At 37.3% G+C, this 13,994-nt stretch overlaps 2 protein-coding genes across 9 annotated transcripts in view; one reads left to right on the top strand and one right to left on the bottom strand.

Moving 5' to 3' along the window:
- The first annotated feature begins 2,266 nt into the window (after positions 1-2,266).
- Positions 2,267-8,431, top strand: LOC107268546 (sperm flagellar protein 2). Of its 2 annotated transcripts, XM_015741430.2 has the most exons (4): positions 2,267-5,733; positions 5,917-7,658; positions 7,727-8,074; positions 8,140-8,431. In XM_015741430.2, exons 1-4 carry the CDS (start codon positions 2,736-2,738, stop codon positions 8,428-8,430), a joined length of 5,379 nt encoding a protein of 1,792 aa, XP_015596916.1. In that variant the 5' UTR covers positions 2,267-2,735; the 3' UTR covers position 8,431. The 2 variants fall into 2 exon arrangements, with proteins under 2 accessions (XP_015596916.1, XP_015596915.1); XM_015741429.2 differs by having other exon boundaries at positions 2,267-7,658.
- A 398-nt stretch (positions 8,432-8,829) lies between these two features.
- Positions 8,830-13,994, bottom strand: part of LOC107268547 (beta-1,4-N-acetylgalactosaminyltransferase bre-4) — a 53,404-nt gene continuing 48,239 nt past the window's right edge. For 6 of the 7 annotated variants that reach the window (XM_025085821.1, XM_015741434.2, XM_015741431.2 and 3 more), the window contains one exon: positions 13,765-13,903. In XM_025085821.1, coding sequence (XP_024941589.1) covers positions 13,765-13,903 — 139 coding nt within the window. Of the gene's footprint in view, positions 13,904-13,994 lie in introns of all 7 variants that reach the window. The other variant, XM_025085819.1, reaches the window with a different exon arrangement.

Genomic DNA, 13,994 nt, shown 5'->3' on the forward strand with positions numbered 1-13,994 from the left:
CCCCCTCTTCTGTCTCCCCATCCTCCTTGATTCCCACAATTCGTGTACAGTAAACTTTGATATTCGGTCAATACCGAATATCTCGCGCCAACGACAAAACTTGTACATTCGATTGCATTATCAATGCGTATCAATTGATGACGTCATTGTAATTATTATAAATATTAATCGAGATTTTTCTTCTGTTCTCTTAACATGTTTATATGTAAATTAGTACGTAAGCGATCATAGATTTTTCTTTGTCTTGTCGTCGGTGGTCATCTTGCAATTTCATTTCGCTCTTCTTAGTTTAAGATTGTCTTGTCCCCCCCCCTCTCCTTCCCCTCCCCCGTAAACATAAGAAAAATTCACTAGACGTTAGTTTATAATTCTTCATAGATATTGTAAAAGATCCCGTTACAACGCAGTATTTGTCCGAAAGACTTTTTTTTTGTATGAGAATGTTGGTAGTACCGATTATAAATGGAACCGCGTTCGATGGTCGGGTACACTGATATAAAATAATAATTAACGCTAATCGGATCTTGGCGAGTGCGATTTGGCCTCGGTCGGATTGATTTTGTTGTTTGTAATAAGTGGGAGAAGCAAAAAATAACGAATAAATAATTCTCAACCGGTATTACGAATAAAATGAAAAGGACTGGTAGTTGAGCGTGTAAATTCTTTTATTGCGCCTTTCTTTTCAGGATATACTGTATAACTTTACCTGTTGCTATGATGAACGATTGTTATCGCCATTGATAGTCATTCGGTACATTGCGCGCATTACTTCCATTACCATAAGTATTAAAATCAATGACTAACTACTGAAGCTATTAGCGTGGGATCATTCAACGATTGTCTGTCATTATGTGTGCATTTGTGATGGACCTTATACTGTATGTGCCGAAATTGTAATAAGAGATTGCTCTTAGTTTTTGTTTCTTAATTGGCTTTTGACGTATTTTTTTTTTTTTTTTTTCATTTCATTCACAGCGACGAGGCTGCAGCTACTTTTTCAATCCTGGGCGTGGTTTAACGATTATTAATGATAATAGCCGGGTATACATATAAATGATAATGATTAATAAGGTTAATGCTATTTAACGAGGAAAACGTCTGTTTACGTCTGCTTACGTAATTCAGGCCATCGCAATAACGATAAACTCATTTGTGTATGATATGTGTCTCTCGTCAAGATAACAAGAGTAACCTGTAACACTTGCGATCGCTACTACAAATATATAGTAATTGTATTATTATTGTGTTATTATTATTTTTGCGATTATTATTGTATTATTAAATTTGTAGCAAAACTGTACAGAGCCGAATAAATCAAAAATTTCATAAAGCCTGTAGACTTTGTAGTCAAGACAATATTTATTTATTTTTTTTTTCTTAGATTATTTAGCGGTTGTAATCTCGCATTAATAAATTAATAAATAATGATAAACTTAAAATTAGTCGAAATGTAAATTATAATGGAAATAGATGTTCCTTGATTATTTTAAACAGATTTTATGGTTAGTGATGAAACATGAGATCCGTCTGAAAAACGAAGAATTTGTGTTCCAGACTTTATGAAATATTTACTCTTTGCTATTTTTTTCTTCTCAATTTTCCATCTTTTCATTAGTTCATACGAAAAGAGTCCTAAAATTCTTTTGCTACGATTATATTCAATTGGTCGAACATTATCTATATATTTTAATCAAGCAAAATTCATAAAAACTTATGTAACATATATGAAATTATTTTGATGGAGCATGGAAGCATTTTAGAATATAGGGATATAGGGATAGAATATTTTTGTATCGTCTTGTATAAACTTTCACAAGATTCTACAGACTTATAATGTATACGAAAAAATTCTTTTATGCGTGCCTTCATTTTAATTAATAGATGTACATACTTTATTTTTGTATCATGTACGTCCTATATTGCATGTTCATACAAACATTTGATTTATGAAGTATCGTGTCAAGGTATTATATAAATTAAATGAAGTAGTTTCAATATAAAAAAGTAAGCCCGTTATAGGGGATCGAACTATTGATTCTTTCATTATGAAACTGATTCGCTGTCATTGTGCTACTATGATATAAATTAGTGGCAAGCGAATTAGAACTGAATTTTCGAATCTGGAAGTAGGATTTTGTGATCATCGCCTCCGTCGACAATGGGAATACCGTCGTAGCCGAACGCTTCACGAACGTGTTCATGTTTAGCTCGGCTACGACGGTATTCCCATTGTCGACGGAGGCGATGATCACAAAATCCTACTTCCAGACTCGAAGCTGCGATTTCACGCCATGATTTTGGTATCGCCTAAAACCGTAGGGTTGTGCATCTCCCTACTCATTTCTGTGCGAACCATTTAAATTGAGAGTTCTGTCGCGGAGGCATTGTTGTATGTAGTGGCATCATGTTAGCTTCGGACGTGACGTCATTGGATCTGCGCTCTCCGGACGAAAATACGTTCGCTAGTGGCTATACCTCGTCTATTTACATGATGACTACAACCACACAGAGATGACGAAAAAGGAGGAGAAAAAGCTTACAGCTCGCTTGCTCTATAAAATGACCAACGTCACTCTAATCATTGACAGCTGTTCGACTGTCATTATGTAAATAATTTTCTGAAAATGTGTGAACCAACAAATTTTTGAACCCACCTTAATTGCACGTACTCTTTTAACTCCCAGTTAAATGATTTCCTGTTTACTACAATCAAAATACACTATAATACTGTAAATATGGGCGAAATCCTACGAACGTGGCTTAGAACGAGACTGGGAATAATAATCGACTTGACACCTGAAATATTCGGACACTACGCAAGGGACGGCACGCTTATGGCTAAATTGCTTCACAGTTACGACATCATTAGCAGCAGTCAATTAAACACAATAAAAGGCACTCAGGATCCCGCGTTGTGTCGCGTTAACCTAAAACATCTGCGTCTGTGGTTGCAATTTATCGGCGTCGACTGTGACAACGACTACATACAGGACATCTCCAACGGTCGCGGTACCACGGCTTTACGTCTCTTCTACAAGATCTTCCTCAGCTTGGAGAACAAGGACAGTCTCCATTTTATAACACTGCAGAAGGAACGAGAGAAGTACGTACCCACGTCCAGTAAGTTCGACGTCAATGTAATATCTGATGAGAATGTAGAGAAAGACGCAGTAGATCATCCTCTCGCAGAAACTCTTTTGAAGAATGCAGACAGCATCGAGTGGCATCGTAGCAAATACCAATCGATAATCGACGCCTGTAAGGTTGAACGACAAAAATACGCCAAGTTAAAAGAAGTCAACGAAACAGCAATATGTCCGCCGATTTCGGGCGGTCCTCTAATCCCAAAAGCCGTCCTCGAGAAAAGGCATAGCAAAAAGGAAATTGATGAATTTTCACGTAGACACAATACCAGTGACAAGGTTAACACTTATAAAGATTTATGCGAGGAAAAGAAACAGGCAGAAACATTAAATCCGGTAATGACGAACGGCGAAGCTGCCAGGACTTATTTAAAACGTTTGAAATCGCGGGAAAAGCAGACAGCAGTAACGCACGATTTGAAGTCGCGCATGCGCGACAGACTAGTCACTGAAATGTGGGATAACGTAGCACGAGAACAGGAGAATAAACTTGACCGGGAGATTGCCAGAATGGTACTGACAGAGTGCAGGTACGAGAAACAGATGATCACAAAATTGTGTGAGATTCGCGAGCAGCGTGGAAGAATTGCGAGGAACCGACAGATCGTAGAAGATCTGGTGCAAAAGACGAAAGAGTCGCGAGACCGTTTGGAACAGAATAGTGTTCGCGAGGTTATAGTGCGTGAGGCTGAGGAGTTTGATGCAGAATGTAACAGAATGTGCGAACTTCATCAGCGTCTCCGCGATGAGAAGATTCGTGCAATTCGCGAAAAGCATTTTCGACTTTGCAACAAGGCTGTCGATGATATTGTTGACATGTCAGTCAAGATGGCGGAGTATCGCTTGTGCACGAAACGTTCTGTGCCCACAACCTTGTGGAACGAATGGCAAACGCTCTTCGTCGAGGGTCAGCCGATTTTGGACCTCTTGGACCGTCCCGAGCTTATCGTTAACACTGATAGTGGCCAAGGAGCAAACGAAGTTTTTCAGGCTGAAATCGTGAGGCAAGAAGTTTTGAATACAGCTGATATTCTTAATTATGTTAAAGGCAGTGCACCGCCCTGGGATCAAGTTGTGTCAGTGGACGACGTATACAATGAGAAATCATTGAAACTTGGTGAGACAGTGTTGGGTTATATTGTTCACAAATTATTGAGATATCTTTATCCCAAGCCGAGTGATCCTCAACCTCTGTCCATGCCAAATATTTCTGTGGCTGCCATTGTTCTAGGCGTTTTAGACAGTACGTTGTATCCAGCTCTACAGGAATTATTGAAGAACCATAAGATTCGATTGGTACGAGTGGAGGATGCTATTAATTACTGTCTAAGATGTTACAAAGAAAGTTTGAGTATAAATTCGGTGAGTCAACAAAATTTGGATAATATTGGCAGTCACGTAACCGCACGTAGTAGCAGAACTGACGTCGAGGTAAAAACAGCTGAGAATTACGTCACGTCCAATATGGCTGACAAGCGTACTCAAACGCCAAGGATTATACCGTACGATGACTTCGAGCCAGATGTTCGTAAAGCTGCATATTATGGAAAATGGGCGAATGATTATTTGACACTTGGCGAACCAATCACGAACGAACTGAGTACAAAGATGCTCGTGGAATATTTGAAGAGTTTGACAGAAGCTAAGGGATGGGCATTGATCAATTTTCCAATGACTTACGATCAAATGGCGTTATTGGAATTTTTATTGACGGGCCGTAAAGTTCCACAAATCATAGAGGAAGCTAATGACGTGAATGGCAATATCGAGGAGGTTGATCCAGTGCCATCTAGAATAACTTTCGAAGATGAAAGCGAGGATGAATTCGCTTTGAAACGGAATTCAAAACTCTTGCCAAATCCATTGCCGAGACAGGTTGATATTCATCTAAAAACATTTATGACAACTTATATTAAGGCAGAGTCTAACTTGAAACATGGAAATGTCGAGGACAACGAAATTTTTGAAATTTTACCTGAAGATTCCACGCCAGTGGATACTTTCTATACGAATGAAGGCATAGCTTACATACTGTATTACAGTGCATTGAATTTATCTACTCTGAAAAAATTGGCCAGGCTCATATTAGGTAACAAATCTGTATCTGAAAAATCTTCCGTGGAATTATTTGGTGACGCTCTAGATATTCTGGTGGATAGGAAGGAAGATCAGGGCGGTAGAAGCTACTTTGCCAAGCAGATTCTTCCCAGATTTAGTGACAGTGTGGATGGTGGCGAGAGTGGTGACATCTATGATGAGGCGCTTGCATCAATTCAAGACTTTGACAAGTCTCCAGCAGAACCTGGGGAAGATCATTGGGAATGGATTGACTTTCCCCAGCCACCAGAACTACTAGAAGCAATGGCTACCCTCTGGGAAAATATGGAGAATGTCTATATACAAGATCTTAAGGATGTTTTCTTTATTAAGAGAATCCATTACGCCGCTATCGCTCCGTACCAGAGTGAGGTAACTAAACATATGACGGATTACATAAAAAGACCGGACAACAAGCAGAATATACTTCACGAGTTTCACAAGGCTTACAATGCCGTAGAGATGGACGTAAGGGATGATCCTGACGTTATGGGTGAGTTGCACTGTAGGGTGATTGATTGTCAATCGGACCTTTGGCAAATTTGTGATGATCGTCGAAACGAGGCTGAGAATGAACGGAAGAAGTTAATTACGGATAATTGGACTGCCTCGGAAATTGTGATTCTTTCTAATGTTTATATTTCTATTATACAGGCTGAGATTAATCGTTTTTTAGATACTATGGAACTCTTGCACGACTATTACATGTCCATGTTGCAAAGGCCAATCAATGAGTATCGTTTGCCAAAAGTGGTCTTGCACAGATATACGTCTACGTCTGAGATGGATTCAGGAAAAAAAAAGGAATCAAAAGAGACAAGAGAGACAAAAACGAAAACTAGTATTGGTAAGGATTCTGCGCCATCAGCAATTAGTGTCAATCAAGTGAAAAACGAAATTGCAAATATACTAATTGACTGTGAGAAAAATAATTTGGATCTGGACCGTGTCTCTTGTTATGAGATTATACGTGCAAATTTTCGTTATGTACAAAGAACCGTGGAATCCGTATCGTCCGCCATGTTGGATTCATTGAAAAAAGAAGAAATGGCAGCAAATGCGTTGTCAGCGACAACAACAAGGCGGGACTCTAGGTCTAGAGGCCATTCGAAAAGAACCTCCACGTCTTTAGCACATTCTGATCCTATAATGGTCAACGTAACTAAAAGAAGTCCAGATCTCTTTAAAGAGTGGCGCTCAGCCATGATGTACGAGGTGAATCGTGTTAAAACAAAATTGAAAATTTTGGAAATGGTTTCACGAGATGATATTGGAAATCTTTTGAAGACGATGCAAAGCGTCTTCGGGGATATTTACAAAATGCTTGTGGACAGATACAAAAACGAAGTACAAAGTGTCGATCAAATGGCGACAGTATTTTGTTACGCAATCGAACAAAGTATACCGCTTCAGAACGAGATGTTATTGGATGGTGATAAATTTATAGTTAGATTGAACGTACTACTGTTCCCGGACAAAGAAGAATTGTCAGCAATGACAACACCCGAAAGAATTTCACGTTTACAATTCGGAATAATTCAATTGGGACGTCTTCTGTGCATACTCCGGTACACGGCGCCAAATGGTAGTTTAATGGAACGCCATTTTGTCTATCTCATTCAGGACATGATAGCTTGTCAGGAAGACTGCACTTCCAGTCCGTTACCCTTGTCCTGGTTCGAAATGGAACCGAATGACGTGGAAAATTTAATTTTTGAAATTTTTGGAAATACCGAGTATATCGATTGGAGAGAATTTATCATTTATGCAATGGACATTCCTATACCGACGCACGAAGAAATTTTATACGCAAGAGATAGCTTCCGGAAAATGGATTCGGAACTTCGTGAAGTGGTAACCCGAGATCAATTCTATTCCGTTCCACTGTGGTTTTTGGAATCTACCAATATACCGAGAGACTCCAGATTTTTATTACACGACGAAATGGAACAAGACGAAGAAGAGATGTACGAGGAAGAATTATTTTTTAACACTTCCAGTGCCATGAGTACGTTCAATAAACAGGAGACTGCCAGAAAATCAGTAATTGATTGGAGCACGAGATCAAAGGGACATCTAACTGTTAAGGACCGTCTAGAATCGAACCGTTTATTTTGCGACGACCCTGACGATCCTAAACCGGAAACTATTAATAGATATATACTAGCCAAGAAATTGCTATGTCAAATGTATCTGACCAATGCCTACACCACGAATTATACAGCATTTTTATTAGCATTTTGTAAATCCGATGACCCCAGAGATGGTTTTGGCAAAGCACTGACCTTGGCAATGGGTGGCAGAGTCTGCATCGACGAGGTCGAAGGTGAATCGTACGTGTCGCATCTCCTGGAGCAAAGAAGGCTCCAGGCGCTGGAGGATGCACGTCGGAATCGTCTACGAGAAGAAGCTGTCAAGGTGACTACTAATTTCTTATTTTTTCCTTCCATTTAAAAATTTTTTTTAATTTTCCAATGGAATTTTAGGTTACGGAGGATATAGTGATGGCTACGTTGGATGAAGTTGTGCGATTCTGTGAAATGAAGGGTCTAAAAGATCAAATTCAAGAGGACGAGTATCTTGAATTCTTTAGGGGTCCATTGATAATAGAGAGCTTGGATGAACCCGGAACAACTGATACATCACCAGCAGTGGATATTCTGAAGCAATTAGAATTGTCCAGTGATAACAGCAGTACGGAAAAGGATATTGATTCCTTCAGAATGACTGACAGCCTTTTGTTTACATCCTCTACATTGACAGCTAATTTAATAAGTACTGATAAACTTGATGGACGCCATGTTCTTCATTGGGTACCACGCGAGACATGTCAGGTAGTATTTTGTCATTTTATTTATTAAAAAGAAAAAGCAAATAAGTTTGACTATTTACAAAACAGGCAGTTCTACTTGCTAGTCTACCGTGGCATGCGAGACAGCCAAACTTGTACGAAGTAACCGGAAGCCTTCAGGAAAGCTTGAAGCAGGTTTATTTAAATCTCTACGACAAGGAGCTGAACGAAGAAAAGGACGTGGCGCTAGCGCATCGTTTAGTAAATCATCCTTTTATAGCCAAAATGTTATCAAGTACTTCCAAGTTCACAACGAAGAATATGGCGAGAGTTTTAGATAAATTGTTGCAGGAGAGAGACGAAAGAAAAAATGCAAGTAAAATAACGTTAACTCGATAAATCCGTTACTGCGGGCCAAACTTTCTTTCTCAAAGTTCTTCATCCCTATAATCCACTAAACTTTCATTGTGAATATCGTTTTTTTTTTGTTTCCACGAACACGTATCGCCCTTGTAACACATGTTCCCAAACATTATTCCATTAGTTAACATTAATTTAATTGATTATGAATCTTTGCTAAACAGGGGAATTATTTACATATCGTATTAATATCGAAGAAAAACAAATTTTATATTATTATCTTGTATATATATGCAAAGAGTATTTTTCTATTAATACTAATATTTACAACTTTTCTCGTTGTACGTTTTTTAAAAAAAAAAGCTAATGGGATATAATTAAATAAATCAAAAGCTCTCGTTAAAGGTAGTTTTCAATAATTAATGGTACTTTGCAATATGACTAATATTTTCAATATAATTTATTGTTCCATTACACTGTAAACGTAGTTTCCATGAGTTCTGCATCGCGTCATATTAATGTATTCTATTTGAAGCGAAACGTAAGCCGTATTAAACATCCTGACACGCATGACGTAACAAATAAAAAAATACCTTCAACATTACAGAGTACATGAAATATACTTCGTTCGATTTCAAAAGTCACGATGAAAAGTGCGTACCTTGTTTTCTTTTTCTTTAGGAAATTCATACACACCCGCTCGCCCAGTCGGCACATAAGGAGTGTCCAGTTTTTTAAAAATGCACTACATTATCCTTTGTCACTGACATCTCCTTAATTTTGTTTTATCTCCGCTAAACAATCCTCTACAAATTTTCGGAAAAATTCAAGAAGCCGTGTATAACAAAGAAAAAAAAGTTTTAAAAACTTTTAACACTAATTCACGGCACTTACATACAAACTCAACACAGCATTATCGCATAAGGATTGATTGACTAATGGATAAACGGAATACCAAAAATAGGAGAAAAATGTATTTCGTCAAACATTGACCGATCCCCGTAATAGCCAAACAAAAGGTCTCGATAACTATTATAATCGATTTTTTTCATAATTATTACACGTCTGCATGCAATGTACCATAATCGCGTACACGTAATAAATGGATGTTCAACATTTTTTATTTTACGCCCGAATTTTTAAGATTCGCAATTTACAGTATAGTGATCTTATTCGTTCCTTCTTTCTTAGACAAATTAATAAGTATCGCACGTTGAATCTTCAATTTATGCTTTAGAACTTATAATAATATAATCGTCTATACATATGCGCATTTCTCGAGCTAGCGATTAGGTATTATATAAATACTTAAATATTATATCCTTTTATCGCAATAATCCATAATATCACTATTCTGTCTTTGCTGGTTGATAAATTTAATCGTATCCACAGCGTGAGAACGCCATTACCTCGTTAAGGCTTAACGATCACATGTACAATAAAGACAATTAAGGTAAAACGATATATTGTATAATTATATTAATTCGAGTATACAATAACATTATGTCAGAATGACATACTTAATGTAAATATAGGAAACGGAATTAAATTAGTTATGGAAGATTCTCTGGATCATATATGTATCACGTATTCACTTCTTTATCACTTGTCAATTTTTTCTTTTTTTCTTTTCATCTCTTTCTCTACTCCTTTTCTTAGTTCTCCAAGTAACGCGCTACCTACTGACTGCGATATCAAAACACTCTCCTGAGTTTAACGCGAGGCTTTTGCTACTTCGGTTCTCACGCTGCAGAGATTACATAATATTATTAAGTTCCCGTAAGACGCTGTTTCGCCTAGCTTGACTAATATATATTTAACCTTGATTATATATTACAATTGGTAATTACATCGTACAGTGATCTCATTAGGCTAAATGAAAACAATCGTTGAAAATCGTACATACACATAGCCGTTATACATATGTAGACTGGTGTGGTGGAGTATCTTTTTCATATTTTCCTTTTATAATTTCAATAAATCACAAGTAATCGCATCGATCTTCAATTTTTGGGCATTTTAATTAAGTGCGATTGATTTATGATTGTAAAGGAAAAATAACAGAGGATTTTGCTTTTTAAGTATTAGAATTTTTCTTAACTAATTATTTGTTTCATCGAATCTTGCGCTTGAGAATTATTTTGATTTAAAATACAAAAATAATTTTTAACTCTTAAAGCGATATACCTTTTTTTTTTAAGAGGAAATTAAAATAAGATACAAGATTTATCTGGGAGATTCGTTAAGTTTCGTTCAACGTTTTGTCACCTCTAGGTCAATGTCTCTTTCTTTCACTTTCCTTTTCTGACTTGCCAATTTACGTGCAAAATGAAAGTGCAGCGCTCGCAGCCCGTTCTCGATCGTTTATCTCGCACTTAACACTTCATTATGAGTTATATTTGCACAATATCGCGTCGTTGCGTATTTATCGGTGCATAGAGTACATACGCGTGACTTAACGATTTCCTATAAATGCGTCGAGGTATGAAGTAATGCGGTTTCATTTTACTTTATAATTTGGAATTAAATCAATTTCCACAATATCATTGGAATAGACGTACGCATAGCTTAATCGTGACGGAAGTGAGATTACGCGTTCGTTGAAAATTTGATGAGTTTTTCGGTATTCCATTTTTTTTTTATTCAGACAAAATTAGTGATTTCAATTCTATTTTTGATTTAGCACGTAGCACCGCTATTGCCGTATGGATTTTTACCAGACGCAGATAGAAATAAAACTGAAGCGCCTTTATCGGAAAACGGTTGGCATTTAAAAAAAAAAAACAATTCTGACCAATATGGTGAAAATTGAAAATGGATACAAAAAAAAATGATTAGTTAATTTCATAATTGCAAAATGAAATCCTGTCAATTCCCAAGAGCATGCAGCGAATTGCGAAATATCAAAAGATTACCAATTTATCTCTTTTTCATTCGAAAGGTTTTCAAAAAAACAAATTTCTATCCCAGTGTCACACGAAATTATAGATTAATAATAATCACGATAACGTGTCCTATGATAACCCAACCTATGAAGAATATACAATTGTTGCGTTATAATTAAATAATATTATTATTGAAGTATCGTGTAGTACCAGAATTCGCCGTGTGACGCCACTTTGCAAAATTCCCACTTCATTGTCACCGCTTATTTTCCAAAAAGAACTGTACAGCGGAATAAGTAAATATAATGGGGGTGCGCGATAAGGGTGCGTAAGCCGTAAAAACGGAAGCATTATTTACTAGAATGAAATAACGCTGTGGGTGATAATGAAATTAATTAACAAAATCAAACAAAATTTTCACAGCTAATATATCCAGGGTAACATGGAAGTAACGTGATAAACGCGAAGACATTAAACGTACCCGTCGTAAAACTTTTGGCACGCTTCATCATTCGACACTTTACAGCTAACGCTGTTACTTAGTGACTAATAAAAAAAATATTCGACATAAAAAATATATTGTTTAACATCGTTTCTGCATCGAATAAAAAATTCGCGAGATCAGTAGGCGAACTCTACCGAAGCGTCAAAAAATTAATAATGTGAGTAAAAGTAGAACTTCATCGTACCATAGTGTTCTCTCTGTCTCTCTCTCTTTCTCTCAACTGACAATACTGTCAATTAATATCACGATTAAAGGAATTTACATTGTTAAGCTCCCTACGCAACGCAACTGCCTAAGAATATTTTCTTTGGACGTAAGAATTCCGTATAAGGTAAATGGCCCAGTTACTGACCCTGTTCCAGATTATGACCCCGACGGCGTAATTTTGACTGTCAGAAATACAGTTTTTGTCGAATAATAATTCAATTACCGGCTAATTAAAAAGCGTTTTTCACTTTTAATTATTGGAGAAACACACTTTTTTAAATGAAATATTTTGGAATAGAAATTGACCAGTGAATAGTGCGACACGCGTCTCAGTGGCTCCGCAGCGGCAGTGCTAGACGGTGGCAGTAGTTGCAACCACGGTCTAACATACAGGTCTTGCACCTCGCCCAATTTTCAGCGGTGGGGATAGATGTATTGTAGAACACGTTTATCACATTTTAACTTTTAGTGACAAGCGTCGCTGTGATCGAGCGACCCCCTTATCTATCTCACTCTACAATCGGCTGTGGGAGAGAGAAATAGGAACGGATCGCTTGATCACAACGCCTCTTGTGGTCATGAGACGAAATGAAAGAAGCTTCTCTAAGAAGACTACCCCCTCCAGGCAAGACCTGTATCTAAGACCGTGGTTGCAACAAGCTACTTCATTGTGAATTTTCTTCGTCATGTAAGTATAAAACGACATAAAAATGGTGTCAGCATCTTCAGCAGGAACCAGAATATTGATGAGATAAGAAATTATTTAACTTTGGTTAGATATTTGTTCAAATTCGCAGGGTGCGTAATTCAATAAGTGCGTCACATAATTGAGGTTATGCTCCTGTTGTTGACCCTCGATTTATCACCTGTTGCGTCAAATAATTTGCTTTGTTTATTTATTCTAATTTTCCGTGTAATGAGTAAAAAAGAAAGAGATAAAAACAAAAGTAATCTTGATAATTTTTTGCTTTTTTAAAATATTTTTTACACATGTAAAGAAAATAAAGTAGTCGTGCATTAACTAAACATTTTTCGTTGTTTTTACCTAATGTGTGTCCATGAAATTACATAAATTGCAATTAAACCCGTTTTGTATGGGGATATTCGGGAGTGTCAGAAAGTAGATACGCGCAGGCATCATAAATTACGCCAAGGGTGTCATAAATCGGGTACACCCAGGGATCATAAACTAGGATATGGGTGTTTCTCGAGTGTCAGAAACCCCGGAAGCGGAGAAGCACTATTAAGACAATGATTTTATTAATAAACCTTAATTGTTTCACTTGTATAACAGGTGAATCTCATTCGGAGGGCTTTAACGCACGTGTTGAAACTTTTAGTTTTCAGTTTGGCCATATCACACGTGAATAAATAGCAAAAATCGGACACGGCCGCTCCTAAAGTGTCGCTAACTGGGCTGTTTACCTTAATTAAGCTTTGAATTCTCGAATTCTCGAGTCCACGGCTTACGGGGATCCCTTTCTCTCTTTTTCGTAGCCGTTACATGAAAACGAAAAAGCTATTCAGTTATCTTGGCTAAAAGACCTTTCGATGCATTGAGTTTTGTATAAATGCGAGACTCAGTTTCAGTGAATTCGGATACAGTTAAAAAAAAAAAATAAAAAATATCGTCTCGCTCGATTCTCGTAGATTCTTCATTGTTTATGCGCAAGAATGGAGAATGGAGTCTTGTAATTTCAGTCGTACATACACAGAGTGAGACACTGGGTGGGTGAGGGGTTGACGAAAGGGTTTTTAGCCAATCCAAGGTAGCCATCAGCTGGGTTGTGGTGGCGATATTCTCACCAGAAGCCAGGTGTATAATTTTGGCTTTTCCTTCTTCACTAGCTCGTACCGAAGATTAGTCAGGCCGTCGGAAGCAAATCTTTTCCTTCCGGTTTTAAGATACTCGTACCTGAAGCAGTGTAAAAATGTATTTTAAATATATTTTTGTTATCCAGCAAAAAGGTTAGGTTGGGTTAGGCTCAATAGTATTACTTCAAATA

The sequence above is a fragment of the Cephus cinctus genome, unplaced genomic scaffold, assembly GCF_000341935.2.
Source record: "Cephus cinctus unplaced genomic scaffold, Ccin1 Ccin1_scaffold0564, whole genome shotgun sequence".
Lineage (NCBI taxonomy): Eukaryota > Metazoa > Arthropoda > Insecta > Hymenoptera > Cephidae > Cephus > Cephus cinctus.

Coding starts and splice junctions, on each gene's coding strand:
- LOC107268546 (XM_015741429.2), top strand. CDS start 2,736: ATGGGCGAAATCCTACGAACGTGGCTTAGAACGAGACTGGGAATAATA. Junction 7,659..7,726: donor TACGAGAAGAAGCTGTCAAG/GTGACTACTAAT, acceptor ATGGAATTTTAG/GTTACGGAGGATATAGTGAT. Junction 8,075..8,139: donor TACCACGCGAGACATGTCAG/GTAGTATTTTGT, acceptor TTTACAAAACAG/GCAGTTCTACTTGCTAGTCT.